Source organism: Equus caballus, chromosome 2, assembly GCF_041296265.1.
Source record: "Equus caballus isolate H_3958 breed thoroughbred chromosome 2, TB-T2T, whole genome shotgun sequence".
Classification (NCBI taxonomy): domain Eukaryota; kingdom Metazoa; phylum Chordata; class Mammalia; order Perissodactyla; family Equidae; genus Equus; species Equus caballus.
Genome location: NC_091685.1, coordinates 40,440,775 through 40,465,351, shown reverse-complemented (window position 1 = coordinate 40,465,351; position 24,577 = coordinate 40,440,775). Strand labels below are relative to the sequence as shown.

At 46.1% G+C, this 24,577-nt stretch overlaps 1 protein-coding gene and 1 long non-coding RNA gene across 4 annotated transcripts; one reads left to right on the top strand and one right to left on the bottom strand.

Annotated features, from left to right (window-relative positions):
• The first annotated feature begins 642 nt into the window (after positions 1 to 642).
• LOC138923224 (uncharacterized) lies at positions 643 to 9,751 on the top strand. Of its 2 annotated transcripts, XR_011436550.1 has the most exons (4): positions 643 to 784; positions 3,823 to 3,919; positions 4,664 to 4,706; positions 7,015 to 7,146. It is a non-coding gene; the product is annotated as an uncharacterized lncRNA (long non-coding RNA). The 2 variants fall into 2 exon arrangements; XR_011436551.1 differs by lacking the exon at positions 643 to 784 and having other exon boundaries at positions 3,765 to 3,893; positions 7,015 to 9,751.
• EXOSC10 (exosome component 10) lies at positions 3,911 to 24,577 on the bottom strand. Of its 2 annotated transcripts, XM_001492500.5 has the most exons (25): positions 23,636 to 24,577; positions 21,831 to 21,967; positions 21,012 to 21,135; positions 19,849 to 19,953; positions 19,370 to 19,535; positions 19,092 to 19,206; positions 17,948 to 18,023; positions 17,634 to 17,744; positions 17,290 to 17,433; positions 16,589 to 16,779; positions 15,426 to 15,582; positions 15,110 to 15,258; positions 14,895 to 14,945; positions 14,186 to 14,297; positions 12,859 to 12,909; positions 12,620 to 12,698; positions 12,416 to 12,525; positions 10,292 to 10,387; positions 9,968 to 10,042; positions 8,712 to 8,799; positions 7,403 to 7,476; positions 6,407 to 6,575; positions 5,552 to 5,613; positions 4,904 to 4,980; positions 3,911 to 4,052 (listed from the first exon to the last, which is right to left on the bottom strand). In XM_001492500.5, exons 1-25 carry the CDS (start codon positions 23,744 to 23,746, stop codon positions 4,022 to 4,024), a joined length of 2,661 nt encoding a protein of 886 aa, XP_001492550.1. In that variant the 5' UTR covers positions 23,747 to 24,577; the 3' UTR covers positions 3,911 to 4,021. The 2 variants fall into 2 exon arrangements, 1 of the variants encoding a protein (XP_001492550.1); XR_011436545.1 differs by having other exon boundaries at positions 4,904 to 5,613; positions 23,636 to 24,046.

Sequence of the window (24,577 nt, the reverse complement as noted above, 5' to 3'; positions counted from 1 at the left end):
GATGTGGAAGAATGGCTAGGAGCGCCAAAGCAGGTAAGACGCAGTCGACCAGTATGTCCAGTTACTACAGGCTTGACTGGGTTCACCCTGTACTTGGGTCGAGGAGTTTGCATCATCACAGCCTGTGCTTCCTCCATCAAGACACTGACGCCTCTGAGTTGTGATCGCCTGTTCACTTGTGTGTACCCTGAGCCAGACTTAGCTCCATGAGACTACGGATGGTGTCTGTAGCTGGCAGCACTGGATAACAGGCTGAGGGAATGTGGAAGGCTAGGATGCCTGTCCAGGCACCTCGTGGAATCAGCTGTCTTGACTTTCTTCCAGGTGCTGCACAGCTGAGCCCAGACAGGGGCCCTGGCTTTCCTAAGGCCCTGCATGGAAGGGACAGGGGAGGGTCAAGTCCATCCTAGCCCTCTTGCAAGTGGAACAAGGCTGCTCCCGCACAGCATCCTCAGATGAGAAGGACCGTGAATGACACCCCTGGCCCTTCTGTAGAGGGGGTGAAGCTGAAACTGTGGTCTTGACCTCAAGCACTAAGAGCAAGTGGGACCTCCAGGCTAGCATGTATAGCAGTGGCTCAAACCTTCCAGGTTCAGAGAAAATGGAGACCCGGTATAAATTACAGGCAAAGACGTCCCCAAGATACACGGGACCATGAACCCGGAAATGCCACTCAACTTCAGATCACAAGGAGGAAAAACTGTGGTTTTGCCGGAAGTAGCCATCATTACACAGCTTGGTAAATTCACAACTGATGGGGAAAATCAGGAGGGAGAAAACCAAGGTACAGTATGAATTGTTTCCCTGAATTCAGGCCAATGTGCATTTAAAGTTCAGCTGTAAAGCATCAGTGCCTCATAGATCAACTATCCCAACCTCCTCTAGCGTAGACAGTTTATGGGAGGGGAGAGGAGAGAGGTGGGCGAGGCAGTGGTCCAAATGGGGCTGCCACAGGGTAGGGATGTGTGTCTGTCATCGGACAGACTTTCCAGCAGTTAGCACTTGAGAGTCATTTTTTAAGCATTGTGTTCAGCTAGGCAGACAGCTGTGGTTTTAAGTGGGAATGAATCCGGCTATCACCTGGTGTTATTTGGTTGTAAATGCTTATGGCAAGCTGCCTAGGGCACCACAGAAGCGTGCCTCCTTGAGCTGAGAGCCCTTCTGCTCATAAACTCTCTCCACCTCCAACCCCACCAGCAGCCAGGTCCCTCTTCCCAGAGCACAGGCCGTCTCGGCCCCTGTGGTTCCGCATCCCTAAGCAGTCCCCGACTGGCTTACGCACGCCCCTCCATACACTCGCCTGTCCTCCCTGGTCCTGGGAATCCAAGTGCCCTAACTGTGACCTGAAGCTCCAGTGAACCGGAACTACAGCTGCTCTCCAAACACCCCCAAGGCTTCTGTTTTCATCCCACGGCTCAGGAGTCCTGGATTTTTGGGTTCCATGGACCAGTAAAATTCCAAAGACACATTTGTGGACTGACATCGGGCTGTCCAAGGAAGGACACCTAAGAAGACCTCAACTCCTACTGTCTATGGTCCCCAACTTTTTAAGAAACAACAAAAAGATCATTGCCACAAAGACAAAACTAGTAAGGATTTTCCAAATAAAGGACAAGGAATCATTTTACCTCTATGAGAAATTTAACCCATTGTCCCCACTGTTCTCATCTCACCTGTGCCCACTGAGCGAGGCCTGGGGCACACCACCTCCCTTAGGACAGCGGTTCTCGAACTTTCACATGTCTAAGAATCACCTGGAGAGCTTGTTAGAACCGGGTCGGTGCCTGCCCCTGGTCCTGATTGGGCAGGTCTGGGTGGAGCATGGGGCTCTTCTTTCTAACCAGCTCCCAGGTGGTCTCAGAGGCCCCCGCTTTGAGCAGCACTGGCTACCAGGTTCCCTGGATTTCTGCCCTGACTCTTCAAGGTCCAACCCAAATGCACCTTTCATGAAGCCTCCTCAGTAGAAAATAATTTCTCTTTTAAAAATTCTCACATATTTTTTATAGCAGAGATCCTGCCATTTTTTGGCAGACCACTTGTTATGCCTCAATGTCCATTCTTTCCAAATTCTATAAGAGAACCCTAGATTTGGAGGTGGGCATGTGGGCACCGAAATGATGACTTTCCCAGTAGCCTTTGCTGCGGCCATATGACTCAGTTCTGGCCAATGGGAAGTGGAAATGGGCAATATCCTTTTAAAGGGAGAGTGGATGCTTGTCTCCTTCTCTCCTTCCAGCTGAATGGAATGAGGATGCAATGGATGGAGCCAGGGCAGTTACCCGGCCCGTGAGGTGGAAGGCCCATGTTCGAGTTGAGGATGGATAACAGCCAGAGTCTGAGCACCAGAGCTGCCACACTAGCCTTGGAGTGACTGTATTCACAGGAGAGAGGAAACACCTGTTTTGCCAAGCTGCCCTGTCTGTCTCAAGCGTTCCTGCCCTCACACGCACAGACCCTCTCGTACCTCGGGATGGCTGTGCTCTGCTGTCCCGCTCCAGTGGTCGCTCGGTGGCCACAGAGCGACGTGGGGTTTGGCCTGGCAGCCCCACAGGGTATCCACACAGTCAACCCCCTCAATAGTCTGTGGGAAAAACTTCCAAGAAAACAGGTTCCTTGTTTAAGTATTTGTGAAAACAAAAATAATAGCATTATTCTGTGCTTTCTTGATTTAGTAGCCCGTCTCAGGATTAAAATCAAGTGGCATTCTGAAGAAATAACCAGAGATTGGGCCACAAATTTATACAAAAAGTTCACTGCTGCATTATTAATAGTACAAAAATGGAAAATAAATGTTTAATTATGGGGATTAGCTAAAATGAATTTAAATTTTTAAATTTTTTTTCCTTCCTGTCTCCAGAGGCCCCAGTACATAGTTGTAGATTCTAGTTGTAGGTCCTTCTAGTTCTTCTGTGTGGGACGCCACCACAGCATGGCTTGGGGATCGGTGCCATGTCTGCACCCAGGATCCAAACTGGTGAAACCCTGGGCCCCTGAAGTGGAGTGCACGCACAAACTTAACCACTCGGCCACGGGGCCAGCCCCTAAAATGAATTTTAGAATGAGAAAAGTCTCCTAATAGAGACTTTAAAGGTGAAAAATTATTGAAACATAAATCCAAGCTTGTAAATTAAATATATACACAGTTTTTGCCTTTATACCAACATGTTAAAGGTTATCTCCATGTGATAGGGTTACAGATGATTTAATTTTTCTTTGCATTTTTCTATGTTTTCCTCACTTCCTACAATGAACATGTTACTACCTTTTTAATTGGGAAAAAACAAAGTTAAAAAAGCAAAGAGAGGGGCCAACTCCGTGGCCGAGTAGTTGAGTTCTTAGGCTCCACTGCGGCGGCCCAGGGTTTTGCTGGTTCGGATCCTGGGCACCAACATGGCACCGCTCATCAGGCCATGCTGCGGCGGTGTTCCACATGCCACAGCTAGAGGGACCCACAACTAAAAATACACAAATATGTACCGGGGGGCTTTGAGGAGAAAAAGGAAAAATAAAATCTTTAAAAAACAAAAAAAACCAGAGAGAAAGGGACAGAGAAGAGCCCACGGGCGCCGGAAGCCGCGCTGGCTCTCAAGCACCCCACCAGCTCCTCTCCCCACGGTATTTTTCATCCGGTGCACTCACATCACGTGGAGGCAGGTGGAGGGAGGAAAGTGCTGAGAGCCCTCTTACAGTGCAGCTGACGCATCAAGCTCCGAGCCTTGCGGACCCCACCCTTCTCCGAGTCAGGAGATTCTCCAGCATTTCTCCTCCGAGGTGGTTCTGGATTTCTCCAGAAATCACCGTATCCTTCTGTCTTACCCACAGACAGCCGAAGATGGTGATCTGAACAGGATGACATCTGTCCTCTCCTGCCAGAGCTGTGGTGGCAGCAAAAGGCAAGTCAGAAACCAGCTTTCTTCCAGTAAGAATTATTTTTAATGGTTTAAAAATGAATCTGTACAAAAGCAGCACCGGCATGTGGTGCGTCCAGTCCACCGACGGATCCCAAGGCTCTCTTCTAACACTATCTCTTTGGCCAGTTGTGCCTTAAACCTCTGCACAGACAGAATGAAAACAAAAGTTACTTCTTCCAGTCTGGCTGGATGTTCCCTCTCAGCCAGTTTATAAAATGTTGCAAACCTTAGTACTGCGGAACTGAGGGAGAGTGGTTTGTTCGGGTCCGGGAGAAACAAGCTGGGCAGCCCTGCATCCCTGCTGCAGCAGACAGGGGGTGGGCTGGGCCAGCCACAAGGAGAGGCTGCACTGACAAAGATCTAGGGCAGGTCCCTGCTTATCATGCCACACCCTAGGGACAAGTCCTCTGACCTCAGGGTCTGCTCTCAAAAGTAGGGTTTCATGTTTTTTATTTTAAAGATTTTATTTTTCCTTTTTCTCCCAAAGCCCCCCAGTACACAGCTGTGTATTTTTAGTTGTGGGTCCTTCTAGTTGTAGCATGTGGGACGCCGCCTCAGCATGGCCTGATGAGTGGTGCCATGTCGGCACCTAGGATTTGAACCAGTGAAACCCTGGGCTGCTGAAGCAGAGTGTGTGAACTTAACCACTTGGCCACGGGCCGGCCCCTAGGGTTTCATGCTTTTAACTAAAATATTCTTAAATGATGACAACAGCTACATTTGTGTATTGATTTTTTTCCCTCATTCCTCAGGAACAAGCTGATTTAGGAAAACTTCAAACCTACTGCCTCTGAGGTAAGCCCAGGAAAACTGTGGTAAGAGGGGAGAGAGCAAAGAATGACTGGAATCTGACTCCTGGGGGGCAGTGACTTTCGGCAGTCACCTCCATCCTCCTATCTCAGAGTCTGAATGACAAAGAGAGGGATTTGGTAGGGGAGGTTCTCTGAGCTGCTGGCTGGGTTTCTGGGGCCACGCAGCCGTCTGCCACTTACCTGTCTGACTTTCCGGCTGGGAAGGACATGCTTTTGTTTCCCATTGACTGTTTAAGCTTTTTGGCTGCAATGCATTTCTGAAAAGACAGGAAGCCATTTAAGCTGAGTGACAGCCATGACCACAAGACACACAGGAAAACACCCCTGAGCTCAGATGGCCTGCCCAAGACTCCAGCCCCCCTGGTGTGACTTGGGTTTTCTTGCAACTGAATGAACATATCTGGGTGTTTCTGGGGACGAGGCCCTTGGGATGAACCACTAAGGGAGCCGGAGGGCTCCACACAGGCCTTACACCCCACATGCCAAGCTTTCAGCCGTGTTGGGCCCTGACTGGTACCCACACCCACGTGGGGCAAATGCAGGCCTGTGCCAGCACTGACGGAGCGTCTCTGGCCTGCAGCTGTGGTCTCCATGGCAGCAAACACAGAAAAACACCCTTACAACCACACGCCAGCCTTGATAGCCTCTTTTCAAAACTTTTTTATTGCTGGAATAGTTGATGAGTATTGTCTGTACTTGGGAAGAAATGAAGTCAGGGAAAAGACATGCAAAGGAAGAAGAGTCCCAGATGGACCCATCTTCCCAGCAATGGAAGAGGTCAAAAAATAGCACCATGAGCACGCTAGAGTGCTCCAGTGTATTTCTTACCTTGCCAGACTGGGTCTGCTTATTTGGATCAAACTGGGAAGAAGGTTTGGATTTGCTGTTTCCTGAAAGGGAAGAGAAGAGAGAGGCCAGTGATCCTGTACACGAGTTAATACACAACAGGCCTACTGCTGGGCGGGCGCACAATATTCAGGAAGTTTGGGCTGTCAGTTTACTACCCACTTTATGACGAGGCACTTACAGCTGACATAAACTCGTGCATCATGTTACCAGGGGCAAAGGGCAGCCGAAGACGAGGCTCGTTTCTCAGAGAGCTATTTTCAGGTCGGGGCAGGTGGCTAAGGCACTGGCCACTTTTACATCAAGGAGACCCATTCTGGTCTCTGTGCCAGATGATGCCACTGTCCTGCCCCGCCTTCTTTCCTCAAAGGGACGCGTTGCCAAGGAGGCTGCTATGCAGAGTCAAGACTGCCACCTGCAGCCCCTTCAAAGTAGACAGACTCTCACTAGCAACCAGAGCTTCACCTCATGGGCATTAGGCTTTCTCAACAAAAAACCTTTACTGTGTGTGTGTGTGTGTGTGTCTATCTGGGAGAAAATGTGTTTCTGAGCACAAGTATTGTAAGGAAGGATGCTGCCACGATTAGAATGGATGCTGGCCTGCTAAACTGCCCTGCGGCCAGTGCAAGTTAGCTCCTGAGGCAGGAGGGCGGTGTGCTGGGGCGTGGTCTCTGTGCTGTCCCTGCCTCTCTCTGGACTGCTCCAGTAACGCTTGGCTGGGGCCATGTCTTGGGGAGGGCTTAATCTGGGCCTGAGTAGTGCTTCTCCTTTACTCTATAGCTTCCTCCCATCTAACATGGTCAGACATTTCTTCCAGGGCACCAGTTCTGGCCTCACCAGCAAAAGCCTTGAAATCCGACTGGCTGTAGTCATAAGGGGTAAAGTCTTTTTCTGGTGGATCTGGGTCTTTTGGTTTCTTGGCAATTTTGAGTCGTTTCTTCTCTTGTTTCTGTTCTGTGGTCCTTGAGTCACTTGTTCGTTCTCTCTTCTTGGCAGCGTTTTCTAGCTGTAGATTGAACAAACCCACAGGGAAGAAGCATGGGTGTGTATGAGACAGGAGATACTGCTGTGTGTCTCCAGAGGCAGCACACTGCTGGGGATTCAGCTGCCTGCTGTGCTAGGAAAGATCGATTTGGTGATGGGGAGAGGAGCGCTGACTGAAAGTCTGAGCAGGGCTAAAGCCAGTTGGAACAAGTTCCTAGCTGAAGAAAGACATCAGGCCACTTAAGAAAGGCAGGGGTTAAGCATTCTGGAGTCCTGGCGGGGGGAGGTGTGGAGAATGAAACATTGACTAGGGCAGAGGGGGACACACAGAGCAGGCTTCACTACTGTAAGCTTCAATACTCTGTCTACTGCTATAGTTGGTGGTACACTTACCATAAACACAGCAGAAGAAATCATTCAAGAGGAATTATAATATAAACTTTTTTTTTTTTTTGAGGAAGATTAGTCCTGAGCTAACTACTGCCAATCCTCCTCTTTTCGCTGAGGAAGACTGGCCCTGAGCTAACATCCATGCCCATCTTCCTCTACTTTATACGTGGGATGCCTACCACAGCATGGCTTGCCAAGCGGTGCCATGTCCGCACCCGGGATCCGAACTGGCGAACCCCGGGCCACCGAAGCGGAACGTGCGAACTTAACCCCTGTGCCACCGGGCCAGCCCCTAATATAAACTTTTTTGAGGGGAAATGAGGCAGGCACTAACTGAACTGGAAAGACAAAAGCAATGAATTTGAAGCACAGGGTAAGTCCTGATATTTGAGGAAACTCCTGATCACCACCAGGGGTATCTGGTTTCTCAAAAGTAAAAGCAGAAAAGTTAGCACGTACGGCAGCCTGCTGTCGGACAGACACGGCCTGTTCCGCTGCTGCTCTGTACTCTTCCTTCGCCTGGTCCTGGGCAGCTGCAAGAGAGAGAAGTGTCTACGGCGTTGCTGACTCCAGCAGCCAAGCCTCCAGCATCTGACTGACCTGTCCACTGTGGTTAGCACAGCTGAGTGCACCGCCCCGCTCCTCAGTCTCCTTTGCTGGTTCCACCCCTACCCCCGTGTCTGAAGGATGGCCGCCGCAGGGCTCCGGCCTGACGCTCTGCTCACCTGCACCTGCACCTGCACTCTCAGTCTGACCCCCGCACCTGCTCTTCTCCCAACAACTCAGACCCCTACATCCAACAGCCTAGCTGACATCTCTCTGAGGACGCTCAGTAGGGATCTCAACCATAACACGTCAAGGACCAGAACCCAAACCTCTTCCGCCTCAAACCAGCTCCCTCTGCAGTCCCATTCTGTTGATGGCAACCCCATCTTTCTAGTTGTTCAGGACATAACATTCCTGCATCAGCACCTCCTTCCTTTCTCACATGCTGCATCTAACTCGTCATCCAATGCTGTCAGCTTCACTGCAGGATGCATCCAGGTTCGGACAACTACTCACCACCTCCTCGGCTACCATACCGTCCACGCCAGCAGCATCTCTCGCCTGGATTATGTCATGCCTCCTAACTGGACTCCCTGCCCTGCCCTCCAGGCCCTCCTCTCAACCAGCAGCCAGAGGGAGCTTTCTCAAAGAGAAGTCAGTTCCTGTCCCTCCTCTGCTCAGAACCCTCCAGGCCTTCCCACCTCTCTTGGATCACAAGCCAAAGTCCTTACAACAGGCCCCTGCTTGCTCTCCTTCCTCACCTCCACCTCTCTTCTTCTTCCACTCTGCTTCAGCCACACTGGCCTCCTTGCCTCCACTCTTTGAGTGTGCCCAGAGAGCTACCAGCCGGAGCCTTAGACTCACTGTGCCATCAGTCCAGAACACTCTTCCCCCAGAGCGCCACAATTCTCTGTTCAACATCACGTTCATGAGACTGCCTTCTCACCGCTGTCTAGAAATAGCCATCACACTCCCTCATGCCCACGCCTAAGCTCTTCCTGCCCCTCTCTCTGTGTAAGTGCCCACTGCCACCTGACAGATCACACATGCACTGGTTTACTGTGCCCCAGAGCTCAGGAGGGGTGCGCTCCACAGGGCAGGCACTGTGTCTGTTTTGCTCACTCTGTATCAGGCACTTTGTTGAATGGCTGAGAAACAATGATGGACAAGGGCTGTTCTTTAACAAACACATTGGCTGAATTTACAAGGAAGTGAATGCTACCTGTTTGCTCAGCTGCCTCCTCCTTGGCAGTTTCTTTAGACTCTTTTTGTACCTGTATCTGGCTTGCCAGCTTCCAACGGTTGCTGATCTACAATGAAAACAAACAAAACAAAAAACTCCAGAACTCAGCTACCCAGGAATGCTTTATTTTTTTAACAAGGGGATACAGGCACGCTAACCTCATAACCACACACATTCCAAGTGATAAATTCCAAATTGGATGAGATGAAAAATAAAATCTCATGCTGGCTTTATCTATAAAGTACTAATTAAGAAGGACAAAGTACAACTGTATTCCAGGCCCTGGGCCAGATGCTTTCGTATCCGTCATCTCATTCAATCCCTTCTATAACCCTGGCACGAAGGCATCACCCCACTTTAGAGACAGGAAACAGGCTGAGAGAAGCGAAATAACTTGTCCGAGAGGACACAGTCAGTAAACAGTGGAGCTGGATTCCAGGCAGGACTTCTGCAAGTCCGATGCGCCTCTTCACGACAGCACACTCACCCGTGGCACGGAACGCAGCTAGGTGATACTGCGCGTTAAGCACTGCAAGGGATGTACGGTTGTTGAATGTGCCACAACCAGTGGGGGAAAGAGGCGAGGAGGCAACTCCACCTGACTCCCCATTTCTAAAAACAGCAGGCACCACCGCCAACAATAGGGCTGAAGCCCATCGGGGTTTGGGGCTGAGTCTGGTTCCCTAATGAAAGAACAGTGCTGGTGGGCAGAGGGAGCCAGGCCGCCCATCTGACCGCAGCAGCTACCTCCTGCCGGGAGAAGGCTTTTAACAGACAATAACACGCTGGCTCCCAGGAGCATCTCATGGGGACCCAGGGAAGGTGTTTTCTTATTCTTATTCAAAATGCTGTTAAAAACAAACCAAACAATATAAGACAGAGTGTTTTAAAACTTAAGCTGTCACCTTTAAGAGGCTTAAAGTAATATTTGTATATAAAAATGCATCAAGCTGTACATTTAATATCTGTGCACTTTACTACATGTAAATTAAACCTCAATCAAAAAAAATAAGAACAAAGACATGCTTCTTAAAAGGTCCCCAAATCCCTTTGAGAATCCGATTGAAGTTCTGGCCCCTCTCTTTAGAAACAGTGCTTATACATAAAGCATTTTTTGCATTTACTTTCAGGGGGTTCACCGGTGGGCTTGTTTAAAACAGAAACCTGGTTCAAATAATTAAGACAGTCCCTTCTCTTAGAAAGTCATTCTTAGAAACGGTGACAAATCCACTTACTTCATAGATTTTTGACGATGGGTCAAACTTTGCTGCCTGAGAAATGTGAGCGTGGTGTTCTAGCGAAGGCAGAAACTGGAAAAATGGAAACAGTCACATTAAATGCTGTTAGAAATGGCACTCAGACAGGGGTTTTCTTGTTGGCTTCATCTTGGAAGACCTTGACTCCAAGTCCCAAACTGGACAACAGGGACAGCTGAGACACACTGTATTCAGAGGCTTCCTTTCTCCGAAGACTTCCGGCTTCTTTTCCAGGCAAAAAGCACCAATGATTGCAGGAATCTCTGCATATCCTGTCAGTCCTTAATATACACTATTACTTACCATTCTAAATGGATTTTCGAAGGACTCCATTATGTTCTGGGCTTTTTTCTGTGCAACCGTTAATGGACCCTTTCCATTTTCTTCAGCACTAGGTTCCTGCAGGGACAGACAAACAGACACAATACAATCACTTATAACCATAATCATTTTGTGACACTAAGATGCAAGCAAGGGAACAGTACTAACAGCTAATTTTTTTTTTTGAGGAAGATTAGCCCTGAGCTAACTGCTGCCAATCCTCCTCTTTTTGCTGAGGAAGGGTGGCCCTGAGCTAACATCTGTGCCCATCTTCCTCTACTTTATATGTGGGACACCTACCACAGCATGGCGTGCCAAGCGGTGCCAGGTCCGCACCCCGGATCTGAACCGGTGAAACCCAGGCCGCCGAAGCAGAACATGCGCGCGCTTAACTGCTGCGCCACCGGGCTGGCCACGGCTAATTTTTTTAAGCCTCTCCTATGTATAAGGCACTGTAACAGCCTGTAATAGCACACATTAGGGTGTTTTATACATATTTATTGAATCAATGAATTCTCACTGTGTTCTTACAATGTATGAGGTAGGTGGTATTATTCTCACAATCTTACAGATGAGGAAACCAAGGCTTGGAGAGGTAAAGAAAGTCTTCCAGAGCCTTACAGCTAATAGGGGCAGAGCAAGGAGGTAAACCCAGGTCTGCCTGGCTCCAGAACTTGAGATCATAATCTGACACTTACCTGAAATTTTATAACCTAAACATTATAAACCTTTATGGGTAATCAGTGAAATTATGCAACGGAATGTTGCTTCCAACTGGGTTCATAAAACTTTTGCCATCCTCTTGCCTGCTCTGTAGTCACACCCCCTCCCACGCAGCGCACAGGGAGACTATAGCCTCCCTTAGATAAAGCACAGCACTTTCACATCTGTGCAGCCGAAAGTTCACATTCACGTTTTTAGCTGCTTAATCATGGCTCAGTTAACTCAGTGGTCAACTAAAGCTCCTAGACTTTTCTCACGAATTATGGAAATAAGACCCAATATAAATTTATGTAGTTAAGTGAAAAAGAAAGTTAACTCCCAAGCAGTACACTTTACAGGTGGCATTTCACCCTCCTGGTTTTGACCCCACGTCCTAGCATGATGGAACGGTTGTGAACTGTAACGCTGTAACCTCCGCGACCACTCAGCTTTTTATCATTTGAACATATGCTAAGCTTGATACTCATCTTTATCCGAATAGATAGTATCCTTGCTTTTCTTTCTGTTCTTTCTTTCTAGAAATTAGGATTTTTTCTTTCTACCACATCTGTTGTTTGCAGTAGTTTCAGAGTTTTATCTGTGCGTTTTCCTTTTATCCATGGTCATTTTAGTATCCATCCATCCTGACCAACAAATGCACTCGGTTCTCCTTTTGCAAAGAACCTGGAGTTCAAGTCACTGGCAGAAACAAAAAGCTCACTGGGTAGGACAGACCAGGAGTCTCTGTCACAACTCAACGCATATTCCAGGAACACAGCTTGACCCAGATTGACCACGCTGGGTCTGCAGACTGGACGGAGTCACTGCCTACCATGACTCAGCCTCTCTCTGGGACGGCAAACAAGTTTCTACCCACTTACTGGTGCCTGCATACCCTGCTGTTTACTTTCTCTAGTGAGCCACAGTGGACAGCAATGCTTTTCAAAGTTTTCTCTTTTTCGCCCAAAGCACATATAGACAGTGCTGGCGTCAGTCAGGAAGGTACCTGCGGCACATACTCTTCATCACGGGGAGCTCGCGCCATCCCTTCCGGTAATCAGGGTGAACTGTCCCTTAACAGTGGCTGTAGGGTACATGTCCTGCTTAAGGATCGCTGCAGTCCACGCCCTCCTCCCTGCTACGCATTAGCGAGTATCGAGATGTCAACCCCTCCTTGAAGATTGCTGCGCACGGAGCTCACGAGAGAATCCTCCCCAAACCTCTTACAGACCACCTTGTCCAGGGTAGAAACACCAGCTCGCCCACCTGTCTCCACGCTGCTGACCTTTACCTCTGGCATCATCTCAAAGGTGGAGGCAACACTCCAGGCAGACAGCCTGTCTGACGCACCCAATAAATCCCTGTGGTTCTACATCACCTCGCCGAGGTTCCCATGTTACTCACATTAAATAATGTGATGACTGCAGTAGCAACCAGGCATTTGGTATCCAGCAGGGCCTCCTCTTCTTTTTGGTCAGGGAAGAGGCTTGCCTGTTTCTGCACTGGCATAGGCCCTAGAGGTACGGAAGTCAGTACAATCAAAGCCTACTGGTTGCATACGAGGCAGATTCCCAGCCTCTCCAGGACGTTCCAGAGCCTCTACATTACCATTGGTTGGGATGACAGTATAGCCATCTGATGGGGCGTGGGAGCAGTCGTGAGGTCCAAAGAGAACATTCTCCAATCTCTGCATCAAAAAGAAACCCAGAGGCCAGAATGAAAAACCAGCAAGCACGCGGCAGCTTTCCACCTGCAGTGTCGGGCACTGGCTCTGTCAGGGAGGGTATTTTGCACTGGCTTTCACGGATGTGTTCCCCAAAGAAGAGAAAACAAATACATCACTGTACCTCCGGATTGGGCAGTGGTCCACTCTTCTTCACTCCAGCTGCAACTTCAGACTAAAGAGTACAACAAAGAGAATTTGAGGAAAGTTGCCTGAACTTGATGACACATACAATTTTTTCCCTCAGCACAGACTGTGTCCCTTCACTAGATTGTGTTTCTCAAGAGCCCAGAGATTTTCTTTCATCCCATCATGGATGGGATGTGCCTGGCACTATAATTACTTTGTGCTCAATAATTATTTGTTGAATGAAAGAATGAAACCCTTTATCATAACTAGGCACAATAGAGAAGGATTCCAAAGAGCTTCTTCTCTAGTAACGAGGGTTTCTCTTTTCACTGGGACAAACGGTAGAGGTAAGAAAGAAGTTTTATCAAGACTGTAAATGTGTTTATCCTCAGATTCTCTTCTTTTTCACCTCAAGGGGGCTGATTTTAAGTCTTCCTGGATCAATAATCTTTCAAAAAGTTACAAACATGATTTACTACATATTTATATTGCTACTGAGGCAACACATTAAAAATTGCCCCAATAAAACACAAACCAAAACATGCAAATCTCTTTGAACATTTTGCGTTATTTACACAAGAGCACACTGACACACACAGATGCATGTTGGTGTACTCACACCTACGTGTCACACACACACTCACAGAGAGACACGTATCTGTACTTTCAGCTGGATAGTCTACTTTCATCTAAACTTGTCTAATTAGCTTTCTGAATCCCCACTTCTACCCAGGGCCTCCTACTTCCCGTCACCTAGGCCTTATCTTTGGAGAGAGCTGTCTTTGACTCCACTTCCATTACCCCCAAATCCATCGGCCATTCAGAGAACCTCTGAAGTACTGAGCATGGTGCTCAGAAAGCAGCAGCCATTCTCATCGTCTGTTATTAAGTGCATCAATCTTCTCTTCCAATGAAGCTTCTTGTACTGTCCTCTCCATTTCTGGGACCACCACACTCAGCAGGGCTCTATCATTTCACCGCTGGACCACTGCCAGCTTCCAAAATGAGCTCCTGCGTTGAGATCCCCACTCCATTTTACTCCACCAGGTTAACCGCCTCTGAACAACAGCTAATTGGCCCAAGTCAATAGACATCTCTTGACGTTGGATTATCAAAGATAAGGTAGTAAAAAAACAAAGATAAGCTTTAGCTTTTGACTGTCATAAACAAGACATGCCCACTGGATTTCCTAGCTCCTATCATCTCCTTGAGGGTTTTAGAAAGGAGACCAGCTCACGTATGTAGGAGACAACAAGGAGTAAGATGCTAGCAGACAGAACAGCCCTGCTGAGTTGGGAACTGTCAGCAGAAAAGCTTCTAACCTTGAGCAGAGGCATTTCTCGGGCCTGTTGGATTAGAAGATGCATTTCATTGATCTGCTGCCGTACAAGAGGTGGTACAGGGTTACAGCAAGCTATGATGCCCTGAGGCTCCCTGAAGACAAGTAAGAACATAATCAACTTATCACTTAGGAACACAGCACTCACAAGCTTTCAGACAAGAACAACGATCAGGTGAAGCCAAAATGCTAGTGCACCAGGCTTTGAGTAGACTTCTCTTACAGCCTGCCTCCTGTCAAAGGAGAAAGCTGGAAGGAAGTGCCACACCTTTGCTGATCTGCACTTCTGCAATGGGGTGAACAGAAGATTATGAATTCTGATTCTTTGCTTACACTTCAATTAACATTATAAAACACTTAAAGTCATGAGATACCTTAGTCTGGAAGAAAGCACACAGGAGAGAATCTGAGACATTTTTCTCCCCAGAAAGTGGATGCCGTAGGCTCAGAGACTTAAACTGGACCAAATTATCAGGCATGACCATAACCAGTTCCAGTTCAGACGTTTTAGTTCCTAAATGGCAGCCTGAGGGCAGAAATTCTGAATTCCTTGGACTTGCTAATTTCCTTAGAGCACTAATCTTCTCTGAGTAAACAGCCTTGAGGTAATGACAATCAGAGAAGCTTGATTTTGAAGGACAAAATTTCTCTACTGAGAAAGTCAGAACGTATTAATCAGTTCTCAGACTCACTTAGGCAGTTCTTCAGCTATCTTTAGCATCATGTGGTTTGGCAGTACATATCTGGAACAAAACACACAATGCAATCATATTAAATTCAGCCAGCAAGTTCCATTAAATGCTATAACCCAGGGGGAAAACAAAACCAACTTTCATGGCAAAAAGAAAAAAAGTCCATTATTTCGTTGTTACCAGACCTACTCAGTCTAGAATCTCTAATCCCTTACCCATAACTTTCATCTTCCCTACGAGCTGTTTTATCCCTCCAGGCAAACAGCAGCTGAAAGGCTGTCAACTGCTGTGTGTTGAGATGTTTCTTCTGCTTCCTATACAGTTCAAGGTAGGACTCATCCGTGAAGATAGGTTTGATGAATTTCTGCAAAATATTAGAGAATATTCAAGATCAATGGGAATCAAAATTGTGCCCTGGACTCTTCAAAACGTTTGGCTCTTTTCATAAATGCAAAGAGCAAACCAAAGAAACAGGACCTAATCAGAAACAAAGAGAGGGTCTGAACTTGTGTGGCTCTGGTGAGGCTTTACCTTGAGGCAGACATCCCTGCTCCGCTGCCACACCACCTGCAACTGGACAGGCTGGTCGTTGCCTCGCTCCCACAGCTCCAGCCTCATCTTATCATAAATGTAAAGCAGGTAATGGGTGTCATCGCGGGCGTAGTTGAGCATCTCCTCAGGCAGAGGTCTAGAATTGGAATAGAGGAAATTGTTTCACCGAGTTCCCCAGGCGCAGCAATTTGATTTGTCTACTCCGGGGGTGCTAAGACTTTCCTGGCTCCTTTTGATAGCAAGGATTCCTTCCCAGCCAATACCATAGTTTTAGCAGCATTTCTTGCATCTTACTATGAGAAGCCACTGTTTTCACAGCTGGGTAGAGAGGGTGGCAGGTTAATGATGTGGTTAAAAATAAGGGCCCTGTTGTCCTGAGTTTGAATCTTAGCTCCAGATATCTGTCCTGGAGCTCACTTTCCTTAGCTGTAAAATGGAAATAAAGCATCTCATAGGTTGTTATGAGGATTACACAGGACAACATCCCTAAAGCTCCTGACCCAGCGCTTGGCACATGGCAAGTGTTACATAACAGGTAGTGGTTTTTAGATTTTGTCAATTTTCATCTTATATTCAGACTTTATTAGATTCTCTTTAGAAATTCTGGCACACAGACCTGGAGAAAAACGTAGTGGCTTCTTCATACATCAGCTGCAACCTCAGAGGAAGCTAGCCATCTGAAAATGATCCAGCTGAGCCAGAATTCCAGAAGTGTGGCAGACTCTTTTATAATCTTATACTATAGTAAACATTTACTATAAGGCTAAATCAACTATGTACCTTAGAATTCTCCCATACCTATGGGAGAGCATCTCAGGCACATATACAACCACCCCTACTAAGGAGGTCTGAGTTTCAAACAAGAGACTGGCATGGACAAATACTGACATGGCACGTCTCTTTCAATGCCTATGTCCATGAAGCATAGTGTAACAGAATCAGCCCAAGAGAAACTCCATATTACCATCCTAAAACTTCCAGTTGTGCTTATGCCCTGAAAACAGCTGGAGAAAAGCCCAGTGACTTTCAACTTAACATTCAAATAGTGTTACAGCCTGAATGCAGGTCTCTGTGGATGAGAGGTTAATGAGCACCCACACTTTCTTTTGCCATCCGTATTGCCTCCTCAAGAACAAACTGACCGTATTCTCCAATCAGCCAGCTGATACTGCTTATTTGATTCCACACTGCAGTAGCGTTTCAGCAGATGATCAAGTGAGTGCCTGCCCAGGTTAAGAAGGCGTGCTGCCTGATGGGTATCAAACATGTTCACTACATAGAGCCCAAAGTCTTTCTGTAGCCATTCGATGTCTGAATCAGCACCATGGAAGACCTGAAAACAAAACCACAGTCATGCAGTCCAATGGTATAAGGCCACTTATGCTCTGAAATGAACTCTGCCTCCAGGTTACCAGAACACTAGAATTAGAAGCCAGTATAAGATTAAGATGGGTTCAGTTTTAAATGCTTCCTTTAATTTGGGCCACAGCCTTCTATATTCCTAAATTGCATACTCTTAAAGTCTGAAACTGCTAACAGCCAATGACTCTAAGAAGGCGGCTCTACCAGCTTCAAGGGGAGTCATTAAGTCCAAACAATCTTGATGGCATGGTTGCAGTAGTCATTAAAATGATTTAACATCTTTCTGGGTGGTAACGAGCTAAGTCTTAGCTGTTCTAACGGGTTTAAAAACAAAAGCAGTTTAGCATGTGGTACCCTAAAGTAGGAAATTACAATTATTTCTCTCAACTTTATTGGGTCTAGGTTGAAATAATGAAATAGTAAACTGAAAAGCTCTTAAATCTTACACTCAACATGCAAGAGCTGGGAAAGGCTGGCTGACCTTAACAATAGCTGGGTCTGTGAAGCTCTCGTTGAGAATGTACATGTCACTCCGAAGCTCCAGGGTGTCAACAATGAAGTCTTCTCTTCGGGTGGAAATCTGCATCAGGCAGGTCAGCCCTAGGAAGCTCCTGTAAGAGTGATGCTAAAACACAGAGAAAGAAGGGAGAAGAGGAAAAAAACGATATTACGAAGCTTTCCTTTACTGATTTTGAAAAGTCAGTTATAAAGCAAAATTATATGATTAATTTTTATAAAAAATTGATTTAAATTATTAATTTTACACTTCTTGAGTAGATGAATTCAAAGAAAATGTAAAAATTTCACTCAAGGTCATCAAGTTACCTCCAAGTCTACAGCAAATTCTTGACAATTCAAGAGCTTTTCGTTCAGTTCCACTAGTTCATCCAGGGAGGATACAAAATGGCAGGGTGTTTCTGCCACAGGTCTGTATAACTGGACCATAAGAGTACAAGCAGGAAAAGAGAGGAATATTAAGAATCATGCTTCACATGAATACAGTATGAATTCTGAGCTCAAGAAATGACCCAAAGTTGTAAGCCTTTACTTTAAAGATACTGAAGGAAAGCCAAAACTACATCAACTAATCTATTTATTTGATTCTTCCTGGGCTACCCAGATACCACCCATAAACCAACCTGGGGTTGTGGCTTTTGAAGGACTGAATCTGGTGGAGTGAAGTGATCTAGTTCATATTGATAAGGATGTGCAAACCTGAATAAATAAAACAAAAAGAAAAATCTTTTTGATTAATTCCATGATTAAGGGAAAACAATTGCTTTAATTCAATTTGTAAAAACAAATGAGAAAATATCATTGTGATGATATTTTCTCTATAAAAAGCATCATTATTTCAATGATAATTCAAGTGCATCAGAAAAAATCAGGCGATACTTGTTCACCCTTAAAGTTGATAGTTAAAAATCTATTCCTTTATAAAGATTTGAGGACTTATTTGCAAAACAGTGTATGGTTGGTGTTGTGGATGATACAAAAATGTGTTGTGGTTTGGAATAATAAATCTGTGAAGTGAGAGAGGATGGGGCAAATATCTCAGTTGGTCATACAACAAATAATGTATTTCTTCTGTTCCTTATCATATACTTGAATAAAAATCCTAAGTCTGTGCGTTCCTGGAGGGCAGGGCCACTTTTCATTCCCTTACTTCTCTAGCACTTAGCTTGTGGTCTCACAGTGCAGAGTTGAGGCTGAAGGAATGAATGCTCAGACAGACTCTGGCTATATGTGAGAAAAAATCCAATACTAACAAAAGTTTTCACCACCTTTTTTCTTTATACTGAAGGCAAAGTCCTTTTGTCTGTTTTAAGTGAAGTTTTTCCAAGATGCTTATAATGCCAATGAAAAACGCCTTTTCCTTACTGAATTTATTAGTGAGCCTTACCTTACTGCTTTAGTCCCCACCTAATAAGAAAGGCAGAGTGATATAAAGGAAAGACAATTTTAAGAAAACTTGGGTTTCAAGTTCTAGTTCTGTGGGGAGTCAGCATCTCTAATTTTGTTTTCACATTTATACAATGGGGATGCGAGCAAGTGCTACCTCTCAGGACTGCAGTGAGGGTTACATAAGCTGATCCTCGGACAAGGCCCTCTGTGAACACAAATGGGTTTTACTGATAAGATCCATGGAAGGACAATGTGAAAAATCACCCACTCCTCAGATTCTTTGTTTTCATTTACAAATTTTACAAAAGTGAAACAGAGTGGAAAGGCGGCATAAAGATAAGCACTTGGAGTAGAAAGTTCAGAGAGGCCACCACTTACATGTCCTGCTCCACCTGCTGGGTTCTCTGCTGATGGATGAAATCCGCCAGGGCAGGGGGGACGTCCAAGTCCTCGGGCCGAGCCTGCGGGCGCTCCCGCCTTTCTTTAGAGAGCGCTGGAGACCCAAGCAGTGACGAAGACACCAGCACAAAAGAGAAACACGTTCACGTCTTGTCCAGTTATGGACGCGTTAAGTGCCTCCCTTTGAAGAAAGCAAGGTGGGAGGGAGACCTTTTCCCCTTTATTTGTTTTTGTTAGGCACAGTTCACACTACTTACCCTGAGGGAGGGGTTTCTGAGCATTGGGCTTGATGAAGATTTTAGGGAGAAACGGGGTGTTGGAATTGTCAATCTTCTCTTTGAATTTAAGCTGAGGTCGGATGATGTTTTTTGCATGAAGCAGCCGGAAGGTTTCAGATTTTGTTTTTTTGCTATATTCTCCTGCCTATGATCAACAAATACAAATACTTTATAACACAGAAACTCCATGAATTAGAAAAGTAAATTCCAATTTATGCTTTCCAAGAAGACAAGAGCATTCCAAGAGCCATTCATTTAAGAAGGTAGATGTGCATGTGAGACTAGGGAGTGTAAAGTAGAGAAGAGGGCGTAGTTAGGTTGTGTCTGTTTATGAGAAGAAGTTAGGCAGTGGCCAGTTCTGTGTCCAATAAATTAATAGAAATGCAAATCAGAATGGACAAAGTCCTACTCCGAAGCGGACACTGGAAGCTCTAGTTAATCCGAAAAGATGCCCTCACCTTACGGTTCCAGCTGGACACTATTGTTTTGGGGACCTGCAATCCTGCAGGGAGGACAGGCTGTTGACTCTTATGCACACCTGATGCTTCATCCAGTAAAATACCCTAGGAGTGGAAGAGAGATCAGTATCTTCCTTTCAGAGTTAGTCAAGTAAGTACCTAAAATTTTTAAGAAATATATTCAGAGATTTATGTGTGAGAATATATACAAATAAGAGTGGATCACTGTATGAGAGGTGATTACAGAGTCACTGCAAGTAATTACAGCATTATTTTCTCAAAGACAGGGCAGTAATCAGCCACTCCCAGCCCTTGATCAATTCTCTTTACAGTTCTGAATTGGGCCGAAAATTCAAAAATGATTTAACAATGTGATGTGGCCCACCAAAATAATTAAAGAGACCCTAGACTGCATATATTAAACGTAGAAGGATAGTATTTAGAGTGAGAATGAAGGGGGTCCCAGTCCACTTTGTACTGTAGAAGCAGACGTGCAGTATCGGTTTGGGCACTACTGACAGAAGTGCACTCAGGTGACAAAGGGTAGCACAGCAGGACTGAAATCATAAAATAAGAGAAACTACTGAAAGATCTGTGGGCATCCAGCCTATGGAAAAGATGACTTCATGGGACCGGAGAGCATGATTTAAATATTTGCAGGACTGTCACATGGTTGAAGGTTAGATTTGTTTTGGACGATTTCTGTGTATTTCTGTAAACAGTGTGCTGCTGTAGAATTAGGCATAAATGGACAGTAAGCAAGATGGAATGATCCACATCTCCTTCCAATCATGCGAGTCAGGATGTTTAGCAGATTCTGAGTAACAGTAAAAACACTCCAAATTGTGGTTGGGCTCTGTATCCAGAGGCTTCTTCTCTTGCAATACAAATGGGATTTGCAAATTTGGAAGGGAGATTAGTAATAAGGTACTTGAAAAATAGGCTTCTACTGGGTAGTGACATTTTTAAGTGATATATTTAAAGACAACTATATTATTTTTGGGAAAAAGAAGCGAATTATCAGAGGAATGGAATGTTGTAAAGGGCAAGAAATGCTAAACTTCCTTCCTTTTCATTTCCTAAGGTGCTTGAGTTTCTTTTCATGTTTTAATACAAAAGCTCTTTATTTGTTAGTTATCTTAAGAGTAAGGTGCAATACTCACCACTCTTTCCAGAATAACATCATTGGTATCAACTAGTAAGTCAAACTTGTCCTCCAACTCTGTCACTTTACTTCGATCCTTAATGTTGCTTCGACACCCATGGTACTGCATTACCCTGCTCATGCTAAGGACAGGAAAACCAAGGTTAGCTTACATACATTTATTCACTTGTTTACAATCTGCGAGAAAGCTTGAAATGCTTGGCTCAGACTATTCCTAATACTTTTTGATCAAACTAATAAAAGTTGCACTGTTATAGCAAAAAACATTGCTAGTCATGTGGCCTTGGGCAATTTACTAAATCTTACTAAGATTCAGTTTCCTCATCTGTTAGTTGAAGGAGTGGAAGAAATTACCTCAAAGCTTCCTTTAAATTCAAAAAAGTATAAAATACTATGTAAATAATGTACTCTGCATTCATTGTTTTAACATGAAATCTAAAACAGATCCTCTAATTCTGTCATGCAACTGCTAAACAAAATCAATGTTTGTACACTGTCTGTCCTAACATACTTATTACAAAGCTAATACTTGTGACTGCAAGTTGTGTGAGACAATCTCGGATCTAGGTTTTCAAGCCCCATGTTAATGCAAAAAGATTCATCGTCTATAGGTGCAAAAGTCAATACATTTTTAAAAAGTTAAACTCAAAATTTACTAAGTATCCTTTCCCTAATCAAAATCCATTGTCTCATTTTTACATTTTAGAGCTCTTCATAGTACAGAAAATTATGGTAAGAAAAAACAAATTTCAGGAAAAATTATCTACTTATTTATATTCATTTCTTTCGACACAAGAAAACAATACATAGTACTTACCACTGAAGCAGTCTATCTCCCTGTGTTTCACAAAATGCCTGAAAGCCAGGAAAACTTCGGTAAAAATCATACTCGTCACCAAACTGTGGCAGGCCCCCAGATGCTTTGGTGACTGCCACCACTGACCCAAGAGCAAACTGTCAAAAAGCAGAAAAACAAGCAAGTTTATTTAAACGTGGGTCCCCAATCATTCAGTAACTCATTTTTTTTTTCAAGATCTACTATATATAACACATTGTGCTAGATGATGAAGATATCCAATCTCACGCATCCAACAAATATTCATTTAGTGCCGATTTTTCCCCAGGAGGCCCTGAGGATACAAAGGTGAACATAAAACCAAGTTTGGGAGCTTACATTCTCGGGAGGGTAGGGAGAGGCATAACATCTACATATATAATATGACTAATACTCAAAATGGCCTGGGTTTGAATCTTGGCTCTGCTACTTATTAACTGTGATTTTGACAAGTTCTTTCATTTATTTGGACCTTAGTTTCCTCCTCTGAAAAACAGGCATAATAAAAGTGCTTACCCCACAGAGTTGTTGTGAGGATTAAATGAGCTAATGAAATCACTCAGGACAGTGGCCGGCACATAGTGCTGTTATTATTACTGCTCAAATTCAGGTCCATGAGCTTTCTACAGGAAATTATTTTTGTGTTTTCATTTGGGAAAGCATTTGAAAATAATATAAGAACATTCTAGATCCTTTGGATGATCAATTTACGACGGCTACTGCTCACAACTGGACTTGTGTTTATGGTTCAGTTAGCGCCAAGCAGTTCTCTACTTTAATTGTTATGTAGACATGAGAAAAAACCTGAAGTGACCATCATAGATAAATGACGGTCAGTCATGTGAAGACTAAATGACATCACTGTGAGTTGTGTAATAAACGTTTTCCAAGAAAAAGAGAGAGGAAGGAGGTGGGAACTTGAGTGATGGTGGGGTACACGGTGGCTTGTGAGCATGAACGCCAGGCCCCTCATCAGGACCATGGCTAGTGGCCCAGGAACAACTCTGGGCCAAATAAATGAATTAATAATAGCATCTGCTAATTAGATATAATGTGAGTGGAGTTTTTGGGAACTCGTAGTGCTAACTTACATATTATTTTAGTTTCATAGTAAGAAGCTTCGTAGGAGCTATGCACGAGGCGTTTAAATCTAGTTTTACCTTTGTTCATATTTCAGCAGCAGTGCACAAATAATTTAAATGAACCCTCTCCGTGTTCCTTCAAGGAGGCACTGATAAGTGTGTTGAGGCACTTAGAGGAGGACGACTCGGTGACAGCTGTCACAGGGGACATTAAACCCGGGGTCTGGGATTATGTAGGACTGGACCTCGGCAGAGGGAAGAAGAGCAACGGCCGCCGCGGGCGGGGAGGACGCCGGCAGGTGTGGGGAGCGGAAAGCGGCGGAGCCCCTCCGCAGAGTTGGGTGGGTGGCTTGGGCCTGGGCGGGGCGAGGTCGTGAGGGCCGGGGACATCAGGGTGACAAGGAAGCCCTTCCCAGCACGCGGAGACAGCGCTCCACACACACACAGTTTGAGGCTGATGCGCTCACATGCAGAACGAGGGCCCTGGGAAGCGGGGCGTCCCTCGGTGTCCGCGTGCGAGGCCCCACGCCCGGGGGTGAAGGGACAGACTGTGCCCGGCGCGGGTAGCGGCCCCCGGCCCCCGACCCCTGCCCGGGCTCCGCCGCGGCGCGCGCACGGCCGGGAGGGCGGCCGCCGAGAGGGCCCGGGTCTGCTTCCGGCCGGCCGTGGGCAGCTCCTGGTGCCCCCGAGGCCCCGCGAACTCACCTTCACGAAGCTGTCTGCGTCCGGGAAGCCCGGCAGCACCATCTCCCCGTCTGACTTGACTGCGCTTGTCGCCGCCGGGGCCTTCGGCTCTCCGGGACTGGGAAGCGCCATTTTTCCGGCCTGCGCGGCTCCTCTCGCGAGAGTGCCTCGGGCGGCGCGACGGGCGCGCACCACGCATGTGCAAAGGCTGTCTTCGGGGAGACAGCTGAGGGGAGTGTGAGTTGAGGGTTCAGGGCTACCGCCCTACCCCGGGGACTTGACATTTTTCTTTAACCTCAGATTGTATCATCCTAGCAATCCTGTGCTTTAGGGTGGGACCCAGAGGACCCAGTTATCCTCATATTTAAAGCCAGCTCCTCCTGAGCTCTGGTTCCGTGCTCTGCTCACCACTTGATCTTGGCTCCTCCAATTATCCCCTCTCTGGCGTCACCGATCTTTTCCCTCGATACTGGTTCATTCCTAACAGCCTACACGTATGGTGGCATCTCTCCCAATTAAAAAGACAAAACAAAGACAACACGACCCCACGCCTCCTCCCAGCCACTGTCACATTTCTCTTGCCTTTTTTTTTTCTTTTTGAGGAAGATCAGCCCTGAGCTAACATCTGCAGCCAATCCTCCCTTTTTTTGCTGAGGAAGACTGGCCCTGAGCTAACATCCGTGCCCATCTTCCTCCACTTTACATGCGGGATACCTACCACAGCATGGCTGCCAAGTGGTGTCATGTCCGCACCCGGGATCTGAACCAGCAAACCCTGGGTCACCAAAGCGAAACGTGCTCACTTAACTGCTGCGCCACTGGGCCAGCCCCTGAAACCACTCTTAAGGCACAGCGGGAACTCAAACATTTGTTACACGAATGCCTGGAAGAGCTCTTGTTATGAACGAGGCACTGTAGTATCAGGCAGCTCATGGATGGATTCTGGGAAGCTCAGTCGGGTGT

Coding starts and splice junctions, on each gene's coding strand:
- EXOSC10 (XM_001492500.5), bottom strand. CDS start 23,746: ATGGCGCTTCCCAGTCCCGGAGAGCCGAAGGCCCCGGCGGCGACAAGC. Junction 19,536..19,848: donor TGTCCAGCTGGAACCGTAAG/GTGAGGGCATCT, acceptor TGTTGATCATAG/GCAGGAGAATATAGCAAAAA. Junction 5,614..6,406: donor GGATTTCAAGGCTTTTGCTG/GTGAGGCCAGAA, acceptor CTTCCCTTTCAG/GAAACAGCAAATCCAAACCT.